Source organism: Centroberyx affinis, unplaced genomic scaffold, assembly GCF_046629955.1.
Source record: "Centroberyx affinis isolate AG114_WGS23_722 - 3 ecotype Tasmania unplaced genomic scaffold, CSIRO-AGI_Caff_v1 ptg002495l_1, whole genome shotgun sequence".
Classification (NCBI taxonomy): Eukaryota; Metazoa; Chordata; class Actinopteri; order Beryciformes; family Berycidae; genus Centroberyx; species Centroberyx affinis.
The window spans coordinates 283,425-300,749 of NW_027280721.1; the positions used below are offsets into that span (position 1 = coordinate 283,425).

General features: G+C 43.4%; 2 protein-coding genes across 27 annotated transcripts in view; one reads left to right on the top strand and one right to left on the bottom strand.

The window, feature by feature from the left end:
• Positions 1-11,144, top strand: part of LOC139656552 (single-stranded DNA-binding protein 3) — a 34,146-nt gene extending 23,002 nt beyond the window's left edge. For 4 of the 26 annotated variants that reach the window (XM_071534190.1, XM_071534171.1, XM_071534185.1 and 1 more), the window contains 12 exons: positions 2,161-2,220; positions 2,685-2,751; positions 3,228-3,292; positions 3,907-3,968; positions 4,193-4,238; positions 4,346-4,381; positions 5,096-5,150; positions 5,437-5,507; positions 6,144-6,222; positions 6,350-6,378; positions 6,563-6,664; positions 7,774-11,144. In XM_071534190.1, the coding sequence (XP_071390291.1) occupies positions 2,161-2,220; positions 2,685-2,751; positions 3,228-3,292; positions 3,907-3,968; positions 4,193-4,238; positions 4,346-4,381; positions 5,096-5,150; positions 5,437-5,507; positions 6,144-6,222; positions 6,350-6,378; positions 6,563-6,664; positions 7,774-7,803 (702 nt within the window). In that variant the 3' untranslated portion in view covers positions 7,804-11,144. Of the gene's footprint in view, positions 1-804; positions 889-2,160; positions 2,221-2,684; positions 2,752-3,227; positions 3,315-3,892; positions 3,969-4,192; positions 4,239-4,345; positions 4,382-5,095; positions 5,151-5,436; positions 5,508-6,143; positions 6,223-6,349; positions 6,379-6,562; positions 6,665-7,773 lie in introns of all 26 variants that reach the window. The other 22 variants (XM_071534189.1, XM_071534197.1, XM_071534193.1 and 19 more) reach the window with 18 other exon arrangements.
• A 532-nt stretch (positions 11,145-11,676) lies between these two features.
• On the bottom strand, positions 11,677-15,531 carry LOC139656538 (ankyrin repeat domain-containing protein 34B). The gene is made up of 4 exons (XM_071534153.1): positions 15,319-15,531; positions 14,489-14,671; positions 13,693-13,909; positions 11,677-12,557 (listed from the first exon to the last, which is right to left on the bottom strand). The coding sequence occupies exons 1-4, from the start codon at positions 15,529-15,531 to the stop codon at positions 11,677-11,679; spliced, it is 1,494 nt and encodes a 497-aa protein (XP_071390254.1).
• Between the last annotated feature and the right edge of the window lie 1,794 nt (positions 15,532-17,325).

Consider the following 17,325-nt stretch of genomic DNA (forward strand, 5'->3'; position numbering starts at 1 on the left):
TTGGCCAGTATTTGTCTTCTTCAAACAAGTGGAGGAACATAAAGATAGTGATGAAGGAACTAGCAGTGAAGCGAGAGGAAAAGAGACTGTTGCATAATGAGTTGTTTATTAGGGGTCATTGACCTCTTGTCTTGGGGTGAAATGTCAGCAATAACACGTCAGAATGCAGAGATGTTGGGGTGCAACTGCTTTCTCTGAGCACACTGACACAATCACATACTGCACCAGGCTTATAATAAGCAGAAATGTGAACATGCAAACTCCAGCTCTTGTTTGTTATTTCAGTATCCTTGTGTTTTGAAGTTGCCACTAGCGCCTGTCCTGCTCGCTTTCGTTTCCCTAAGCCTTTGGCAACACTGCCCCCATGTGGTTCAGAGTGAAACTACATCTAGTCCTCTGACTTGAGGGTCTGGAGGACAGTCTTTCTCAGTCCAGCCATCATACTAAGGCCATGACTGAAAGTATATTGACTAGTGGACATGCATTTAAGTGCATACTTTGGACTGTATTTTGTCCCCTTGTTTGGACTTGAAGGCAAAGCAAGTCATGTGTTGAGCTTTGAAACCTGTATTTTCTGGTTAAGGAGTAGACTGTTGGGACTGGGGATTTCCGCGAAGTTTCCCAAATTGTCCAGTCCAATCTTTTCCATCTTCCTCCTCCTCTTCTTCCTCTACCTTAAGGCCTCCCTACTGGTCCTTCCCCTCTGGTCCTTCTCCTTCCTATGATTTTGATTGGCTGGTTCCTCCAGGTGTAAACCCCCGTTTGGGCCCCTCCCCTCTCTGATATCGCTCTTCTTTCTTAAAGGGACCACCCGGCTCTCAGCAGTCCCCCCATGTACAGCCCCCCCCTCACAACCCCAGCAACCCCATGATGGGACCCCATGGCCAGGTAAGACGCACCCGCTTTCTCTCAAACACCACTATCTCTGTCTTTCCCTCTAAATCTCCCCCCTCACCCACACACAATCTCTATCTCTCTCTCGCTCTCCCTCTCTTCCATTCACAACTCACACACACTTTCTTTTACCCTCGAGTCCCCTTCGTTCTAGTTTTGTTCTGGCTATCTCCCTGTAGATGTTGCCCCCTTCCAATAGCCGGCTCCTTTTATGAGAGCCATGCATCCAGAGGCAGCAGGACTTGCTCCTCTTCAAGGCCCAGACTCGGCTGTCCCTGTGTGGGATGAATAATTCACTCCCTGCCCCTCCCCCGGAGCAGCTTGTGGGGGGTTGCGCGCTTATCTGCTACTCCACTCTTACACACACACACACACACCCCTCCCCACTGCTTACTGTTCTAGCACCTTATAAATAAAACAGGGGACTGGCACTATGGACACTCATGTCACATATACATACACACACTTGCATACATACACACACTATACACATATAGGGCATTTATAGCTTAAGGTAGCTTTTGCTGCCAAATAGATGAGAGGGTTTTCAGTGTATTCAGCCTCAAAGACGAGCACGCTCGGTCAATGTGTGCTTTCACACACAGCCGGATCAGTAGCTACGGATGCCACTGTGGAGGTAAAGCTAGCCCTTGCCCATTAGCTGCGGCAGCCCGGCTCTTCATTCTTGTGGTTTCTGGTTTCCGTCTCGTGTGCGAGAGTGTGGACACGCTTCCTCTAAGGTCTTGAACGGTGTTGTTGGCCTGAGGTGTCTCTAACTACGCCAGGCAGACCACAGGCCGAGTCAGCTTACACCACAGCGAGAGCAGGGTGTACGGGTAGCTGTGTGGGTCTCTTTCACTACGATCACACACTCACAAACCCACACAGACACAAACACACACACACACTTGCTTGAGTGCATGTTGTGCGTAGAAGAAGGCACTGTAACACCACGCACATACACACGCACAAACTCGTACTTGAGTGCATCAGTGATGTTTCAGTGTACAGACGCAGGTACGGTCTGTGGTTTTTAAATGAAGCCATGCTGATGTGTTGATGAAGCTGCACCATCTCCACTGTCATCCTTCATTCTCCAACCACACTGTGTCCATCTGTGTGTCCTCGGTGCTACCCTTGTTGAGTGCGCTTAGGTTTATCAATAATGAAAACCTGTTTCTCTCTGTGTCCCTCTTTCCCCTTTCCCTTACCCTTCTCCCACCCCCCGACCCCCTTTCTCCCCCCCCTTTCCATTTCTGTACTCAGCCTTTCATGTCACCACGGTATCCAGGTGGACCACGCCCCGCACTCCGAATGCCAAATCAGGTACTGAACAGTTTTCTTGTCCCTCCTTGACTTTTGACGTTTTCGAACATGTATTTAACTGTTTTCTTTACTGTTCCTTTAGGTGTTAAACTCATTTTTTGGCTTTATTGGCTCAAGCTTTTTTTTTTTACTATTCCTGTAGCTGGTGAACATAGTTTTGAGGTTTCTATTCTAATCCTTTAGCTTTTGAACACATTTCTTTGTTTGCAATCCCTTTAGCTTTTACTGACCTTACTCTAGCACACTTACTGACCTTATTCACAACTCATTTAGCTGATAGAACACAGATTTTAGATTTCCTCACTTTTCTTTAGCTTTTGAACACATCTCTTTGTCTTCATCCCTTTAGCTGTTGAACAAGTTTTTATGTTTCCTTTTGTTGTTGATTTTGACAACTAAAAGTGTCTTTGTTGCCATGAGTGTGTCTATGTTTTAATCAGTTTCTCTGTCTTACCCTTTGCCAGCCTCCTGGGGGTATCCCTGGATCTCAGCCTCTCCTGCCAAACAGTCTGGATCCGACAAGACCGCAAGGTAAGGCTGGGACAGGTCCCATAGTCAGGCCGGGCCTGGGTTTGAGTTCCTCAACATGAAATATGATCATTTGGTATGATGTGGGGTCACTTCACCTGGTGAATTTCAGTTGTTTCTAAGACCTCTTTGTATCTTTAGTCCCATTAGAGCTTTTAATGTTGCAAAAATATCATCCTCCCACATTAGGGCATTAGGATTTCATTTTTTTTAAACAAATCAATTTTTTCTGTGGATTGAATACTCGTGGGTGTGTCCAGCTCAGGAAGGGGTCCAAGGTAGTTTAGATGGAGATTACTGCTTCAGGGGCCAGAGGGTTACAACTAATGGGATTAGGTTGGAGCATTGTCTGTGGCACGTCTTAATTCCTGACTTTAAGAGATAAGCCATATGTGGATTTGCGTATGTATGATTGTGCCTGTGTACGAGTGTGTTTTCGGTTGCAGTCAGCGTGTGACTCTTTGGGTCTGTTCTTTCAGGGCATCCTAACATGGGTGGGCCAATGAGAATGAACCCTCCTCGAGGAATGGCTATGGGACCACAGGTACGACAAATCCAAAACCCTTATGTCCACACATAGATACACATTTGCTCATTCTCACACACACACACACTTATTTATATCCATATGAAGGTCAGTTAAAATCAGGTGGAGATGCTATGCTTGGTCTAAATCAAGAACACTTTTGATGTTGCTTGATATGTAGTGCAGACATCTGTGGTGCAGGTTGGCACAGGACTCTCAGATCAAGGCTGTGAGGAGACTCACCCCGACAGGGACCCAGAATCCTTATTGACGCCTTTAGAACAAGCGCACAATTCACTTCATATTACATAATGCACTAGTCATACAATATAACTCAAGGCACACAGAAACGTCTTTTGATGGATATCTATGGATATACTATACACAGTTGCTGTGTTTTGTCAATAAAATGTTATAAGTGGTTGAATATTTGCTTGTGGCTATCGATTGTAAACAAAGTGATCACTGGGAAATGCAGGGCAAAACTCCAAAACAATGACAGCTTATCACTAAAGGTGACGCCAAAATCTAGAAAAACAAGAATCTTGTGGATTGTCACTTTAATGATAAATTCTTATGGAATGTTGTTCTGGTGTTTTTGAGTTTTAACTTGAGTTCATCTCATTTTGCAGAACTACGGGGGCATGAGGCCTCCTCCCAACTCCATGGGTGGCCCCATGCCAGGAATGAACATGTAAGTTAAAACGCCATGTACAACTTTATGTATAATGTCATGACTCTCCAAGCTTCTGTCAACACAGGTCAATCTCTACATCTGCTGTATTTTCTAACAATCACTTATATGTTCCTTCTCTCCTCACCATTTTCACCTAATCTCCTTCCTGTCTCTGTCTCCTTCTCAACTGCCCTCATTCTCCTCTTCCTCTCTCACTCTCCATCTCTCCATCCGTGCCTCAGGGGTCCTGGAGGAAGAGGGCCGTGGCCAGGACCTAATGCTAACTCTGTGAGTCAGAAACCCTTGAGACATGCACATGACCACATATACTCAACCCTGTTATCCTCTGTCCCAGAGATCTGATAATCTGTCATTTTCTCTCTTTCCCCCTGCAGATAGCCTACTCCTCCTCATCTCCAGGAAACTATGTGGTGAGTTACCATCACTTAGAGTAACTTGATGTGTTACTTTTTAAAATTATGTAATAATTAGTTATTAGTTATTAGTTACTGTCTCAAACGTCTATTTCATTACTTTTATTTTCCTTTCAAATTGTTAAATTAATAGTTATTAGTGCAAATTAGAAAGAAGAAAAATGTAATTACTGGACTACATGATGTCATGAGAAGCAGACTATGCAGTATGATGTGGTTTGCGCATGGTGGAGGCTTGTAGGCTACGTCATATTACTTTTAGCTGATCGAAGAAAAGAATGAGAACATTATTGTTAACTGTAAGCTGTGTATCTGGGCATTGAAAGCACTTGCCAATGTGTTGTGAGTGCTATCTGCTGTTTATTTTTAGACCAGACACAATCAATTAAAGTTAACTCTGTGATCTTACTAGTTGACCGTATATCAGTGGCACCCAAATAAATGAGAGCTACATTGGCCTTTAGAGGTTGGTGTTTTCTTTAGAAAACAGTAGATTGTGTACTCGGCGATCTTTTCTATACAATAAGAATGAGGACATACCCAGAAGACACATATTTTTTAAGTGGGTAACTTGAAAGTACTCAGAGTTACTTTTAATAACTAACTTAGTAAAGTAACTAGTTACTATTTAGGGCAAAAGTAACGTAACTATCTATGAGTTTTTATTCTGATGAGTGTAACGTTGATCTTATATCTTTCACTGTTTCCCAGGGTCCCCCAGGCGGAGGAGGTCCACCTGGAACTCCCATCATGCCCAGCCCAGGTGGTGCGTCACCAAACTATGTCCCCACCACTAACAGTTAGCTTAGTGTCTTAGATATAGACGTCTTCCCCATATTCCCTCACTGACCAAGCATGAATGTGTCCCATCACCTACCAAGCATGAGCCCTGTTGATGTATATGAATGTCATTTTTCATATGTCGACTTTGTTGTGAATTATTCATAATGTATCAAATAATGCCAGTCGATGAGCAGCAGTACAGTCTGTGTTGCCAGTGATTCACTGAGATGCGTTCCAGACTAACATTATTGTTTTGCGTTTTCTCTTAGACTCGACTAACTCCAGTGAAAACATCTACACAATGATGAACCCCATCGGACCAGGAGGCAACAGACCCAATGTGAGTCTTGAGCACTATTCAAACTGAATTAATTTTACCGGGGGAGATGCTGTAATGTAATTTTAAGGGCTGCGTGTAATTCCAGAAGGACCATTCATACATGATAAAGGATCTCTGATTTCCCTCAAGTTACTGCTTGTAAAATGTAATGATCTACTCTTCCACTTATCTGCTGGCCCCCAAAATCGTAATGCATTTACATTGTGAAGATGTCAGTTTGAACTGTACTGCTATTATCAGATGACCTTAGTTTGCCGGGGGAGAAAAAAACAGTGTGTAATTTGCTCTAGAGTTTTTTCTTTCCAGACTTGTAAAAATTGCAGACATAGCAGATTGATACTGGGTTAAAATTATGGATGCCGTTGGTAATAATTATAGTTACACAGCCTCCCCCAGTAAAACTAATCCAGCTCAAATAGGGCTTATAACCACATCGCTGGGCACCATTACAATATCTCCTGCATTATATAAACACAATGCTACCAAACTAGGCTCAGTATGTATACACTGGAAATGAACCAGGGAGAATACATTAAATAATCTCTACTTCACCCCAAGCCACAAAGGTCACATCCCCATAAAGATTAGATTAATTGTACAGTCATTTATGATTCCTGTTCCACATCTTTTCTCTAGTTCCCTATGGGACCTGGGCCTGACGGGCCAATGGGGGCTATGGGGGCGATGGAGCCACACCACATGAACGGATCACTAGGTGGGTTAAAGCACAGTGTGGCTTGACAGATTACTAATGGAGTTTAATTGATAGCCTCACAAATGTTGTATTTTAGATGTAGTTTGCAATGACAACCTATTTGACTCTTTCTCTCTCTCCCCACCAGGCTCTGGGGATATGGATGGGTTGCCAAAAGTGAGCAAATTCTCATTCTCTCCATCTCATTTTCTATAAACTTCTCTAGTCTTGATGTATTTCATATAAGGATAAAAAATCACAATGCCTACTTGATAGAATTTTTGCTTTCATGACTCTTGCATATGTTGCTCAGATGAAACGGTCTCTTCAGCTCTTTCTTTTCTCTCTTGTGTTCCTCCAGAACTCCCCTAATAACATGGGGGGCATGAACAACCCTCCTGGCACGCCGAGAGACGATGGCGAAATGGGCGGGAACTTCTTGAACCCATTCCAAAGCGAAAGTGTAAGTAGAGCCAGTGATGGACCTCTCACCCTTAACAGCTTACCCTTGACCTCTGACATACCAGTGGCAGAATGCAAGCAGAGTTGGCCTGATTCCATAACGATCTCAGACTATTGATAATGTATTGGTAAAGTTTGTGTCCTTCTCCTTTTTTGTTGGCCATAGCCACATTGCTTACTCTCATCCATCCTATTTTGTAAGCAGAGGTGCGGCAGTGTCACTTTGGAATTTAGACTTAGTTTTATTCGCCCTGCATCCATCAGACACCTTTCTTTAAGCTAACAGATAAACAGATGCTTGTGGGAAGCACAGATTGTGGCTACTGCTATTGCTGTGCTACTACTAACAGTTGAAATGCAGTGTGAAGTGCAGTATTTTTTTTTTTTACCTTATAGGACTCAGCACTATGAGTTGCAAAAACATGCTAAGCTCTCAGCACTGCCTGTAACATGCAACAACATGTTCACTGTAAACAAAGACAAGTAGAAGCCAGGACTGTAAAGAAAATCCCAGTGGACACACAGCTTTAGTTCTGCTTGCATTGCAGCCACTTACTAATCACTTAGAAATTCATTTTATACCCTCTTTATCACTGATGTGATGACAATTGATGAACACAGAAATGTCTATTTCTTCATTTGTGGTATCTAGGGGTAAATGAGAGGGAAATTGAGTGTTTTATTTTTCAGCTGTAGAACAAAGTATTAAAGTAAACACTAAAGTCACAGTATCAGTCGAGCTCCTTAGTGGAGACCAAGCGATGTCTTCTGTTGGATGGACTATGGGGTGGGGGTGCTGCTCCTTGCATTGTGTAATAAATCTGTGACGGTCTCTTACCCTCGTCCTGGAGAGCCACGGGGTCCGCAGGCTGGAGCTGTAGTCTAGCCCTAATACTCCTGATTCAACCAATCAGCAGAAATATGACTGAATAAATGAGATATTGATTACTTGAGTCAGATGTATTAGAGCCTGGCTGGGACCTAAGTCTGTGCTTCCTCTGGCTTTGCAGGGCTGGGTTTGAGGGCCCTCTGGTGTTTAAATGTTGTCAGTTACATATCCACTCATCTGTGCCCTCCTCCCCCTCCCCTTCCCTCTCTCTCTCTTTTCAGTATTCACCCAACATGACGATGAGTGTGTGATTTTATTTTTTCCTTTTTTTTGTATTTTATTTTTTGTTTATTTCCCCCCCTATTTTTGTACCCCTGCACCTGATTTTTTTTTGTTCCCCCTCCTCAAACCCAACTTCACCTTGGATTGGATACTCTACCCAACCACCACCCCACCCCCCCCACCTTCACACACACACACACACACCCGCTACCCCCCCTCCCCCCCAATATGGAATTCCCCCCCCTTTCCCCCCTCTCACTCGGAACTCTACGGCCGCACAGCCTTCTGGGACGGCCCTTGAGCATGCCGGGACTCTAATTCAGACGGGCCCTCCTGGAGCATGCAAGATGGCCACCGGTATGAATAGGAAGCAGTCACAGAGCCAGAGGAAGAGCCTCCTCTCCGACTCCGGCCCCAGCCTCCCTGGCTTTCTGTCAGGGTCCGGACAATGAGCGAGGGAAGGAGAAAAACGGAGAGAGAGAGAGGGAGAGAGGAGAGAGGAGACTGGGTAACACAGCCCTCCCCTTGAGGACACAGTGTTGCGTCTCTTAGCAGCTGCCTGGAAGCTTCTCAACCATGATGTTGGACTTTAATTTTTATTTTTATTGTCTTTTTTTTGTTGCTGTTCCCAATGGATTCAGTGGTGGGGCAGATGAAATGCTCCCCCCCCCCCTCCCCACATTGTTCTCTCTGCGTGTACATTTTTAACAGAGGTGTTGTGATGATCAATGAACATTTTCCTTTTTTTTTTTTTTTTTTTTGTGTATGTATTGTATCATTGCTATTTTTATTATTGTATTATTGTTATTAATGATATTGGTATGATGATCATTTTAAGATTAGGTTCTAATTTCTTTTGTTTCTCTAAGGGCACATTACTATGATGAAGACAGGATAAGCGCACACATAGACGAGCAAGCAGAATGTTTAGCATGGTTTCTGTTAATTCTCCTAAGTTGCCATTCTCTTGGAAAAAAAATCAATTCTTATTAACATCTATGTGACTGCAGTGCCCCCTACAGGCCCAATCAAAGAGGTAAGATTTTATCCATCACGGTACTAAATGATTGGCCCTCTTCGTCTTCCTCAGAGTTTTTTTTTGTAACTTTCTTCACGTCACAATTCACAATTTTTATCTTCTTGCTCAATCACCCAAACGGGAAGAAGAAACAGCTCCTGTTTTATTAGCTTCCATGCAGTGAAATGCACAGCTCTATTTATTTATGTACTTTAATTTGTCTCATGAATCATTGTTACTTTCTTTTTTTTACTCTTATCCCTGTTTTTAACTCCAGAACTTGTAGCAACTGTGTAAATATGCAGATCCAGTCACCGGTGTCTCTTCATCTCTGTCTCAGTACTGAAATTATTAGACCCTTCTGTCCTAGCCTTGAGGTGCTGAAGTCTTTGGAAGTCTAGGCCGTCTTGACCCCACTAGTGCTGCTTCCACTAATGCTGCCCACTCAGGTCCCTGTTCACTCCAACATGTAGGCTGCGTCATAGTCTCTCTGCTGACCTGTAGTGAACACTCGGATTGTTTTTGTTTGCTTAACTTGCTGATGTGTCCTCAACACACTGTGATGTAACTGTCTGTGCTCTGTGGAAATTCCTTTACACACCAATCAGTTTAGCTTGCCCAGAGGAGGACATTTTGGATTTCTTTCTTTTTTTTCTTCATACATCACCCATGATGCAGTGCTCCCTCTTATGTTCGCTTCTGGTGAAAGGACTTCTGGCCCCTGACCCTCTGTGAAGGGGAACACTGATTGGATCCTCAGCATGCTTACGGCAGAACGCAGCAAATCAGGAAGCGGCAAGGCGTTGCTCTGGTGACTGTAATGAGTGGCCTCCCTCCCTTTGCTCATCTTGAAGAAAAGACCTTGTCCATCCTTCTCCCTTTCTCACCTTTCCATCGGGCCAACACAGACACACAAATACACACACACACACTCTCACACACACCATCCCTCTCTCTGATTTTGTATAACTTCTCCATCTTTTGAGTTAAATTTTTTTGTAAATACTGTAAAATGCATTTTGATATCATTGACATGTTTTGATATTTCAAATCACAACTAACAATCGATCAGAAATGTGCTGATTTGGGCAACTGTGTATTTGTTCAGAGATGGTGTGTCTTTACTCAGAAATAATATGAATGACAAGAAACAGAAACTGGAGCTGCTATAGACCATATGCTATTTCACCTCATCACAGACAACCTGGGGCTTTACTGTGCATCAGAGCTGTAGTGTCTAGGGGTCCAGCAGGACCAGGGAGGAATACCTGGTAGTTGAGTGTGTGTACGCCTTTAGCTAACTCACTGTCACACACATTCCTTGAAAAACTCTTTGAAACGTCGTTCTTTTTCCGAAAGCTTTCCCTCCTCTGCCTCTGTTCTTGGAAACTGTTTTTGGGATGAGGTGGCCAAAAGGCTAGGCATCCAAAATGGGCGTATTTTTCACCATTTTGACAGACTTTGCAAGAACAGAGGGAAGGGGGCTAGTTTTCATAAAGGAACACGTCCCTTCTGTGGCTGCCACTGACGCACTGCATTTTCAGCTTCTATCCTCTTGACTTTCTTAACTGATCACTGAAACGGAAAGCAGGGCACATGCACACAGGACACTGGCTCTCAATGCAACACCAGGGACCAGAGTACAGACATTACTATGAAGGATTTTTTTTATCTATTTAAAATGGGGCGGGAGAAATGTTTGGGAAAGTAACGAGGAAAAAAACACGCGCGGACAGATTTGTTATTATTGAAAAGAGGAGGTAGAGAGAACGAGGGAACAGGAGTTTCCTCCCCTGTACTTTGAAATACTGTTGTATAAAATACAGTCTAACTTCTCTCTATCTTTCTGTCCTGTAAGTAAAGCCGTCACAACGTTGATCATTTCTGTATTTCTATTGTGCTGATGTATAATACTGTAACATTCAGGGGTTGGGAGGGATAAGAGAGGAATTGGGGGGGCGGGGGGTGTTTGAGTGGACGTGGGAAAGGAAAGATTCTTCTGTTCTGTTCCTCGTTTTCCTCTTGATGACAAAGCAGTATTGAATATGAGGCAGTCTGTCCTTGGGGAGTTGCTTTGTATCTCATGTTAGGGTAGTTTCAGATCCTAAATGTCTTGTGTAGTAAAATAAGAGGTTCCTTCTTCGTATGTTTCTTTATATTGTAAAGTTTCTTTAGACAAAAAATGTTGCTTATTGGAAAAAAGGTGGGAAAACTGCATCGATAATAAATGTAATTTTTTTTTTTGTTTTTGTTTTATTTTTCATCAAGTTGTCAGTCGTTTTTGCCTGTGTCCCCCTTGTTGTAGATACATATTAAAAACAAATAAAATGACTTCACTCCTTTTGCCATGAACACGCACTTCTTTCAGTGGATTTATTGTATTGTGATTGTCCTGCACAATTTTTTGTCTTTGTTCCATTTTGCTATTGTACTCTTTTGGCTTTCCTGATGTCATGAAGATGATAAAATGTACGCCTCGTGATATTATACAGACCAAATGAAAAGTTAATTTCCAAAATACTATGTAATACATTTGGGAAAAATCCTTCCCTGGAGTTCATCACTCAATATCTCTAAAATATAGAGGATTCAGTATTATATAGTCAACCATGGGCTTAAAGTAGCTCCAAGATGTAGGTGTCACTTCTGTCAGATGGTGGAACAAAATTCTTCAAATACTAGAATATATATAAAACATTTTAACATCTTACACACAAATCTATAAGAGCAGGTTGAATGTTTTGTTAGTTTTCTGATGTCTAAAGAGCCACAGTATGGAGGGATGAAGGTGCTTCCACTGAGGGACATTAGTTTTTGATCAACAACAGCACAAACAGTCAATACTGCTGCTGTTGCATTGCTACTGCCTGTGCGGTTATCAGCCTCACAGGCCTAACAGGTCCATCTCCTCTCCTCCTCCTCTGATCTGGTCCAGCTGTACCGAGTGGCGGCGAAGCGACCTCCTGCCCCTCTCGCTGCAGCAGGAGGCGGGAGGAGCAACCAGGGAGGTGACAGAGGAGGTGAGGGGCAGCGGGGGCAGCGAGGCCGGTCTTACAGACGCTCTGGACGAAGAGGGAGACGGGGAGGAGCTGGGGGGGTGAGGCTGAAACACCATGCTGCTGCCTTTGGAAAGTGAAACCTGTGCTGGGACCTGCAGGTGAGAGTCTGACTGGTTGACCAGGGGAGGCAGGTGAAGGGGGGGCGGGACCACCATCAGGGAGGGGAGGGTGTTCCTGCGTGCTTGCGGGCGAGGAGAGAGGCAAGCGGGAAGCTTCTCGACGGAGCTCTTCTGGGTCGTCCTGTCTGAGGTTGAGCCTCCGGGTGTGGGGCGCCTGTTGGGGGCCAGTCTGTTCTGGGCTGCCTGGGATGAGCTCATCTCAGTGAGGCAGAGGAGTGACTGAGAGACCCTCGGAAAGCAATCCTCACGGTAGTCACTGTAACTCTCTCCTCCATACCTGTTATCCCTCTTTTGAACCGCGCTCCCCCTCCTCCCCTCCATCCCAGCTTGATGAAAATGTGTCTTCTCATCCTCTCCCTCTTCATCCTCCTTCCCTCCTCTCTCTCTCCTTAAATCCTGTCCGTCTCCCTCCTCCCGCAGGCTCCTCTCCCTCACGCCCTCCTCGTAAGCCCTGTTCAGGCAGGCCAGGTTGTGAATGGCCAGCCACGGTTCTGATAACATCCTCTGTCTGGGAGGAGGGGTACCAGCCTGGCTCACTGGACTCAGTTCACCGGGGGGATATCTGCTGCTGCTGCTCCCCCTTTTGCCTGGTGGGAGTGAATAATACAGAGAATAGAAGTGGATGTAGAAGGTGAGGTTCCTCTGTAGTCCCTGAGCATCAGTATGTGTGCCCTGATGTACTCATCTTTAGGGATGGGACTATATTTCCAAATTCAATATGTCACAATACAAAAATTTTACAATATGTTTCATGGGGCAGAAAAATGAATTGCGATATTAGTTTTCCATCGAAATTACATCAGTTGCATTTTGTAATGACATTTCTAAGTTGTTTACATTCTACTAACCCAATTCCATTGCTAGACAGAATTGTGGCTTAGAAATAAACATAATTCTGCATAGTTATACTTTGTTGCATTGAACTTGTATTTGAACATTGAACTTTTATTGTGTCGAATCTTGAACCCCATATGGCTTATCGAATCATATCGTGAGATAAGCATATCATCCCATCCCTACTTATCTTGCTTCATTGTCAATATGTCACCAAGACACATTCATGCACATTCGTTGTCCACACCTAATAAAGTGATTCAGATCCTGAAATGATGCATCATACACAGCAGGAAGTTGACTAGTCCATTCCCACACAACCACCTCCATCCGAGCTAAGTTTCTACATAGGCGCTCTCACTAGTTTTAATAGCACAGGATAGTTACACCAGGTCCTGCGTTGTAGTAAATCTTACTTCGTTCATTGGAATGCACCAGCAGGGTGAGCCTCACCTTGCTCTGGAATGACAGCCCAGTTAATGATATCAACCACCAGGCATTTGTTCTCATCTGTCTAGACTTGCCTCTTTTACACACTGCACTGAGGCACATTGTCTGCATACAAAGATTTCTACAGTACTGTTGATGGTATTGGTCTCAAGATCTCAAGGGGAAAGGCAAGACAAGTACTGTATATTAAAACAAAGTATATAACAATACATAAAACTGATTAGAAGGTTGCACATCATTTCATTAGTTTTCTCACTTCTAAAAACAGCTGTTTTGAGGGTTGCAGATGGCTCTGCTGAAATAGAATCAGTCACCAACGTCCCTTGTCTATCTCAGTTATTGTGAAACTAAAGGTTAAACCGTTCCTCAATCTGCTCTTCATATTCAGAGACAGAAAAACACGGGCGTTACAACACCAACACCCTATCTCCTGCTCACCGGTTCCTCTGAAGTTGAAGACGTTCTCCCCCTCAGGAGAGCTGGGCGAGCCTGTCTTCAGGACGATGTCAGACGGGGACATGCAGGACACCGGCGAGGTGTCCGGGGACGGAAGAACGTTCAGGTAACGCCTGGTCACCGGGCCGCCGTTCACACCTATCTCCGTGGCGATGATGATGATGTCACGACCCTTGGCACGGCAGGCGTCCATCAACACCTGAAGTGCAAAGGTGCTGGTTAGTTATTGATTGGAATTGGTAGGGTTTGAACGATGTGGGTTTTTGAAGGCTGATACTGACATTCTTTGACTAAGTGAAGCTGCTGATAGCCGGTATTTTGTGCCGATATCAGTATCTTTAAAATGGACAATTTTCCTTTCATGAATAAATAAAACATGCAAATAAAATAAAATGTAATTGTAGGTTTTACAGAGTGCTTTTATGTAGCTGTGGTCAAAGCTCCATCATATCGGCCATGGCAAAAGGCCAATTTCGGCCCAATATATCGGCAAACAATATATCGGTCTAGTTCTAGATTGGTCACCTCTACTTATTTAATCATCTTTGTTCCTTGGGAACTTGGGCCTGTACTAAGCTCTCCAGTTGTTCTGCTTTCTGTACTTCTTATCTACTGTATGTGCATGATCATTATAAAGTAAAAAAAAACGTATTTAAACGTTTTAGTCCAGTCCCTTCAACCCAATCTTTCCTTAAATTTACACTCCACCTCTCCCCTCTGTTCAGTAACAGTGTTGATTTAAGCTTTCCTGGCTCACTGTTTCACACTTCTAAGTGACCTTTAGTGTGGGCTGGTGCTGAGCATTGATGGCGTAGACCAGGGCGGAGGCTCCAGAGTAGTCCTCCATGCTGGGGTCAGCTCCAGCAGACAGCAGGGCGGACGCCACCTGGGCCCCGGCCCGCTCCATGCAGGTGTACATCAGAGGGGTCCGGCCTGCCCGGTCCTGCGCATTGGGATCTGCCTGGTAGGATGGATTAGTTGAGAAGGTGATAATTGATAATTAAATGAAGAAGATAATTGGTTCTCAACAAGTTTGTATCCAGTGTGGCCTTAGCCTGGTGTGCCAGGGAGAGAGCGCAGTTGTGCATTCAGAGATTGCTGGTTAAGGAAATCCATGTCAAACAAAAATACTGCATTAACTTCAATAAAATTCTATTTAATAAGCTTATGATCACACTTTCATCTCACAAGCTAATGGAATTCGAGCCTGGTGTAGTTGCTGTTGTGTTTTCTGGCTCTCTTGTATGATCACACTAAGCTTTTTATAAGACATTTTTGGGCAGTTAATAATTTAATGCACATTGTTTCACATAATCACAATCTTGCCTTGGAATATATTGTATTGTGCTCTACAGTACCAAAAATGTTCAGAACCACTTTGGTAGATGAATGGAGGACACAAGCAGGGCTGGATACATCAAGGACCTATTTACTATGCATTAAAATATACCTCCCTTGGTGCAGATACAGATTTATTATGCATAGAAATACTAAGTCTAGATACTGTTTAGTTAGAACTTTAGTCTGTAATAACTTGCATGCAGTAGATTGCATTTGAGCACATGCATTCGGTCTTGAAATGGGAAATAATAGTCAGTGCAGACTGACCTTGTTCTGCAGCAGGTATGTGAGCAGTTTGACTGTCTCGGGCCCAGTGGGCTCCCCTCTCAGCGTCTTACAGGCAGCCAGGAGAGGGGTCTCTCCTTTGGGGTTACGCCCATTTACCTGGGCCCCTCCTTCTAGGAGCAGGCGGACCAGACGCAGTTTACCTGAGGCTGCTGCACTGATCAGGGGGCTGCAGTCAGACAGCGGGTCCCCCATGGCCTGGAGAGAGGTCAAGGGAAAGTCACTCTTCACATACAAATATACACATGTGTTATGGCAATATTCCAACATCAGTGCATTTTCACATTTTGGGATACATGCCTCCATATGAGTGTATAAACAGTCAAACAACATTACTGCCAACCCCGGGTATCCATACATCATTTACCTGCTATCATATCATTTTGAAAGTCCTACTTCCCACTGTTGTGTTGTGTTTGTCTATGGCAATGTGGACCCTGATAATATCTTTCTGTGTTTATGGTCATAATTTTCAATAGGGAACTTCACATTTGCGACAAAAGTGAGAAAAAAAAAGGAAACATGTAGGTGATTATGGATGCCCAGATTAGCCACAAAGAGCAATGTTTGCTCAAGTGTGAAAAATTCTACCAAAGTAAATACATTACACCAAATTATTCATTTTATTTTATTTTATTGTATTTTAATTTATTTATGTTTAGCATATTTGTGTTCTTTGTTTCTATGGTGTTTATTATTTTAATTTCTTTTAACTTTGTGCATTGTTTTAATGTCTGTGAAGCATTTTGTAACTGCTGTTTTGAAAGGTGATATACAAATAAGTATGATATATTCTCAAAGAAAGAACCAAGCTGCACACAAGTATCTGCTATAGTCATTCAATTCAAATTAATTTAAAGGCTGATAATGTGAAATGCCTTAGACTAACATGGAGTACAATATATCCACTGGGACCAAAGCCATAAGATGCATCCACAATATACAACAAAACTTACCTTGACTCTCCCCTTTGCAATAGTCGTTTATTACTTACTGCTGTGCTACAGACAAGAAGGAAGCAGTCATCTCAAATGTATTCAGATCCAGTGCAAAGGAAACTCAAATTTATTCCATTATTTCTTAATTTCCTTCAAATGGTTTACCTTGACTTTTGAATGAAACGTCCTCATGTTCTTGGCCCACAGCAAATCCCAGAGCATAAAGTGAGGAGATCCTATCTTTCATCTCTCACTCCCTCTTTCTCTCCCTCTGTAACTTCTCCATCCCCCTCAGTCTGCTCCATACCTGCTGGGTGGAGGCGAGGTGTGGGCATCAGTGAGCGTTCAAAGTTGTGAATGGTTTTGAGCCGCAAAATGTCACCTGTTGCAGACACTGTGCTACAAAGACCCACGGGCCCTTTGATAGGAGTCAGCTTTGAACGGCTCTCGTCTGATTGTGACCACCGTCTGTGTTCAAACACTGATAGAGAGAGACAGATGAGGGGAGTGAGAGAGAGAACACACACACACATTCAGATGCACAAACACACAGCAGCTTGAGAGAGAGGGAGAGAGAGAGAGAGATCGCTCAAAGATCACTGTGTTCTGCCTGTTTTGGCCCCCGGCCTGTCTCTAAAACCAGGAAAACACTTCAGCTACACTCAAAGGCCAGACATGCAATTTACCCAAATGGCAATTAGTTGGAGCTAACAAAATTATCAGCAGCAAGAACATTAATCTAATCTTTTTGTGCGTCTTTAATTTTTTTTCAGTGCTAAATTTCTGTTTGCCATAACTGTTGTGAATGGACTTGAAACAAATAAGATAATTGGGTTATGGAATTCTAGCTTCAGTTTTTATTATCAGTATACCTGAAATGGTAATTAGTGGCAATATAAATACATTACAAAATAAGCTTTAATTGACATTTGATTCTGTATGCTGCAAGTTTTTTTTATTTCCTTTTTTGTCATGAACCTGCTCAAAGTCCAGACAAACAAGGGAGACCCCACAGATAATTATGGATTTAAAGTAAGTTAAATTTATTTAA

Coding starts and splice junctions, on each gene's coding strand:
- LOC139656538 (XM_071534153.1), bottom strand. CDS start 15,531: ATGGGGGACCCGCTGTCTGACTGCAGCCCCCTGATCAGTGCAGCAGCC. Junction 14,672..15,318: donor CATACCTGCTGCAGAACAAG/GTCAGTCTGCAC, acceptor CCATCCTACCAG/GCAGATCCCAATGCGCAGGA. Junction 12,558..13,692: donor CTTCAACTTCAGAGGAACCG/GTGAGCAGGAGA, acceptor CACTCCCACCAG/GCAAAAGGGGGAGCAGCAGC.